Source organism: Panthera onca, chromosome B3, assembly GCF_046562875.1.
Source record: "Panthera onca isolate mPanOnc1 chromosome B3, mPanOnc1 haplotype 2, whole genome shotgun sequence".
In the NCBI taxonomy this organism is placed as follows: Eukaryota; Metazoa; Chordata; class Mammalia; order Carnivora; family Felidae; genus Panthera; species Panthera onca.
In genome coordinates this window covers 67,738,535-67,742,754 of record NC_138344.1, presented here as the reverse complement: position 1 = coordinate 67,742,754, position 4,220 = coordinate 67,738,535, and the positions used below count along the sequence as shown (strand labels likewise).

The window sequence follows — 4,220 nt, the reverse complement described above, 5'->3', positions numbered from 1 at the left end:
CAGTCCAAAGAAACAGGTTTTTGAACCTTTGGTATATGTCTCAAATACACATCCGTAAACACATGTTAGCCAATAGTGTTTCCAGGTTTCTTAAGCTAGTGATTAAGTGTGTGTTTCAAAAATAACTGATAAAATAATAAATTGGGATTGACATGGGCTGATTAAGGTCTCTGGTGTGAGCACACAGGTAAATTCAAACCATGGCAAAATGAAGTATAAGAAAATGAATGGAATACACCAGTTAGAAATTCTGTGGCTCAAGTAGACACCCTTGATATCAACAACAACAAAATATTTTTAATGCTAGCCAAAGTCCACAAGCCGGAAGGCAGAAATATCCCAAAGCTCATAGCCACATGCCTAACAGTGCAACGACCATCTCACAGAAGTGTTATACTTGCATATTGCAATTCCCTCCCTCCCACCCAAACCCTGCCCCTAATAAACAGCACCAGTGCAGTTTGAGTTAGAAAATTGGAAAATAAACAGCACCAGTGCAGTTTGAGTTAGAAAATTGGAAATACTGAGACATTCCTAAGGTTTTCGTAATGACTAAGGGCTTGTCAGATGGGGCTTGAATGCGAACCTCTGCCATGGCCAATCTCCAAAAAGCACCCCATGTAATTCCCTCTAGCTTGCAGATAAACCATATTAGGTCTACTGTAAGGCTAGATTCAGAAAAAAGCTGGCATGCTATCCTGGGTTGAAGGAGAGGAACATGCTGATGGGGGAGGTACACGAAAGATGCCTCAAGGATGTTTGTCCTGCAGCCCAGGATGAAGGGACGTGTTGAGATAGGTCACAAATTTTGGACCGATGAAGTATTTGTTAATGCCATTCACCAGGATATTGAGCTCAGTGGAGCTAAGTCCTACTTGGTAGCTGTGCAAGCACACTGTTGGCAGGATCAGACTGGGACATCAACGAAAAGGCCCAAAGAAGTCCGACTCATCCATCTCATCACTCTGCGCAGTGGTCTCTGTAGGAACCAATGGTGTGACCTGTGGTAATGGCTCTACTTTCTCTCCTCTCCCATTGATGCAGGGTCTTCTCTTAACTAGTCTTGTCCTGTAGCTCAATGGCAAGTGAGGGCAGATACAGCCACTCTCTCTGAGTAGTCATCTGCCTTGGGGCAGATTTCATTCCCCAGGCCCTATGTGTGAAGCTGCCCCTTCACACATAGGCAGAATCACTGGACTGAGTCCTGCCAAAATTGGGAACACTGACCCGGGGCAGGTCCTTGTTGCGGATCTCATAGACTGACTTCCTCTTGGCCTGGGCCCCTCGCACGGCCAACTTGATCTTGCGCCATCCCAGGTGGTTGAGTTCAGCCAGGTTGAGCACAACACAGATGCCACTCACGGCAAACATGAACACTAAAAAGACAGTCTTCTCAGTAGGCCGGGACACATAACATTCCACCTCCTTGATGCAGGGGTAGCGGTCACACTCATACAACCCTGGGACACTGAAGCCATAGAGAAAGTATTGGCCTACCAGAAACCCAATCTCCAGGGCATTTCTGAACACCACTTGGATAATGTAGAAGCGGGAGATGCCTTCCTGCCTTCGGAGCTTGGATCGTGCAGCAGTGCGCAGCCCTGATGGGTGTGGGGTCAGCTCCTTAACCTCTAAACAATCTGGCTCTGTCTCCTTGCTGGTGTTCTCTGTGTTCTGCAGCACCCCATTGACAATGGCATTTTGCAACTTCTTATCATCTCGTTTGCCACCACCACTGCCTCCACCCCCAGTTCCTCCAGGACCCCCCATGGACTCAGGGGGCTCCCTGTCCAGGGTTAGGAAGACAGTAGAGTAGCGGCGTTCTCGCTGTTTGGCAGACTGGTGCACAGAGTAGGTGATGAAGCAGAGACTCGGGGTACACACCATTATGATCTGGAAGACCCAGTAACGAATGTGGGAGATGGGGAAGGCGCGGTCATAGCAGGCCTGGTTACAGCCGGGCTGCAGGGTGTTGCACACAAACATGGTCTGCTCATCATCGTACACCGTCTCCCCCACAATGGCCACAATGAGGATCCGGAAGATCACCACCACAGTCAACAGGATCCTGAGCAGGGGAAGAGGGAGGGAGAGAGGTTCTCAAGGGTTGAGTCACTGACTTAGGAAACCCCTGCTCCTCCTTTCCCTGCTCTGGTTGGTGTTTGCCAGTCCTTTGACTTAAGAGCTGTCCATCCCTGGTGGTTCTGACCTGGGAAACTAGGAAATCTTTTTTGGCTCTTCCCTTTCTGCTGGTTGCTGGTAGACTGGAAACACTTCATATTACAAGGATCTCAAATATATATATATATATATATATATATATATATGCATATATATATATATATATATATATATATATATTTATATCTCCATCCATGTATTGGGCATGGTGTATTTGCAACAAATAGATTTCATCTGCTACATGGAATGCACAGAGGCAAAAAACACACCTTCACTCTGGATATGGCAACTGCACATGGAATATCTGAACAGAGAGTACCTGTTTCAAAGTCTACACACAGAGTGTGCATGTAATTATTTCAAGTGGATATTTAATTTACCCTCAGTATAAATACTGAACTTAATGTCTTATATAAACAGACAGCTATGAATGTATATCCACATATATACACGGCTTTTTATAGTGTATATACATATGAGTATATATATACATATGATGACACAAAATATCAATTGGGAGTGTGGGTGTCTGATACTGTAAGTTTTAACAGCCAAATCAGTTTAGGTTGATAAGTATTTCTTGGGAAAAGATACATCTGTTCCAAAGAGCAGATCCATCTCCCCATTTGCCCTTCTCTGTCCAAACACAATCCTGCCTTCCTTGTAGATTCTATTTAGGGAACCGGATGGAGATTGGCTCTGACTCCAGAGAGTGGTGGGGGTACCACGACTGAGCCAACAACTCTTTTTCTAATGGGAGAAGAGTCAACCCCCCAGTGGTGCTTCAGGGGGAAGGGATGGAGAGCTGATCAGGAGCGGCTGGGGGAAGGGGACATCACCGGGCATCAGCATCGGGTGCACAATTACCAGGGGCACAGGCACACGGGCCGAGGACGATGGGAAGGGGCAGTGGATGGGCTGGGGGCTGTTGGGGCTCGGTCTGGACGTGAGAAGGGACTCCCGGGGGTCGCCCGACGGGGCCCGCTGACAGTCGGCTCGGCGCCCTTACCTCCCGATCATAGTGGAGTGCTGCTGCACCGCGGCTTCCAGCAGCCTCTCCAAGATGGTCCATTCCCCCATCGCTGTGCATCCGGAGGCAGCAGACAAAGACTGGGCAGCACCGGGCACGTTCCCGCTCCTGGCCCCTCCCTGGGCCGCACCTCCCGACTGGGAGCGCTTGCCCCCCAATTAAGGAAGCAAACAAATTAAAAAAAAAAAAAATCCAGGAATCCCCTCTCCCTTTTATTGCACTTAAAAGAGGGAAACGAGGAAAGAAATCGTAGCGCACCCCGACTGATGGGGCAGCTGGCGCGGTTGGGAGAGCGGGCACTAACCTCCCGCGCCGTCCGGGGATCAGGTCTGGAGCCCACGGATGCCCGGGAGAGGGGCGGGGCGGGGGTGGCAGCGTGCAGGTCCGTGAGCTCTTGGCGGCCCGAGAGAGGTCTCACCCCCTGGGTTGGGGGCCAGGGAAAGGTCCGGGCAGCACCCCCCGCGCCAGGCACTTCTGCAGGCACCGGGCGCCCCTGTGCTGCCTCCTGCGAGGCCTGGGCGCAGCGCGCGGAGCTGGCTGACGGGCTCGGGAATCCGCGGCCGCCGCCTCTAATCCGCCCTTAAGTAGTCTCTGCCTGCGTCACGCCAGGTCGGCGGAGGGGAGCCGAGCGCGGCGTGTGGCTGTCGCTGCGCGCCGGAGCCCGAGGGGCAGGGGACGCGCGCACCGGGAGAGGGGGGCAAGAGTCCTGGGGCCCCCGCGGGGAGTGGGGTGACTTCGGGAGGAAGGATCGCAGTGCCCCTCGGGGCTTCTCTAGGCGCACAGGTATCCTCACCTGACCGCCAGTCCCCGGCGAGAGGAGGGGGAGCCGGGAGCAGACGCGTGGGTGAGTGGGAACGGACGCGAGTCGGTCCTGTGGCTTCTCTACGTGCGTCCCTCACCTTTTTGCTCTTTGTCTTTGGGGCGATAACGGAAATTCCCTCCCTAAATGGAGATGCTAGTTGGGGGGAGGGGAGTGAGAACGACAGTAGGACACTTTTAAATCTCCCTT

At 51.7% G+C, this 4,220-nt stretch overlaps 1 protein-coding gene across 1 annotated transcript; it reads right to left on the bottom strand.

Annotated features, from left to right (window-relative positions):
* Positions 1-486: 486 nt before the first annotated feature.
* On the bottom strand, positions 487-3,764 carry GJD2 (gap junction protein delta 2). The gene is made up of 2 exons (XM_060619015.3): positions 3,191-3,764; positions 487-2,068 (listed from the first exon to the last, which is right to left on the bottom strand). Exons 1-2 carry the CDS (start codon positions 3,259-3,261, stop codon positions 1,174-1,176), a joined length of 966 nt encoding a protein of 321 aa, XP_060474998.1. The 5' UTR covers positions 3,262-3,764; the 3' UTR covers positions 487-1,173.
* Positions 3,765-4,220: the final 456 nt, after the last annotated feature.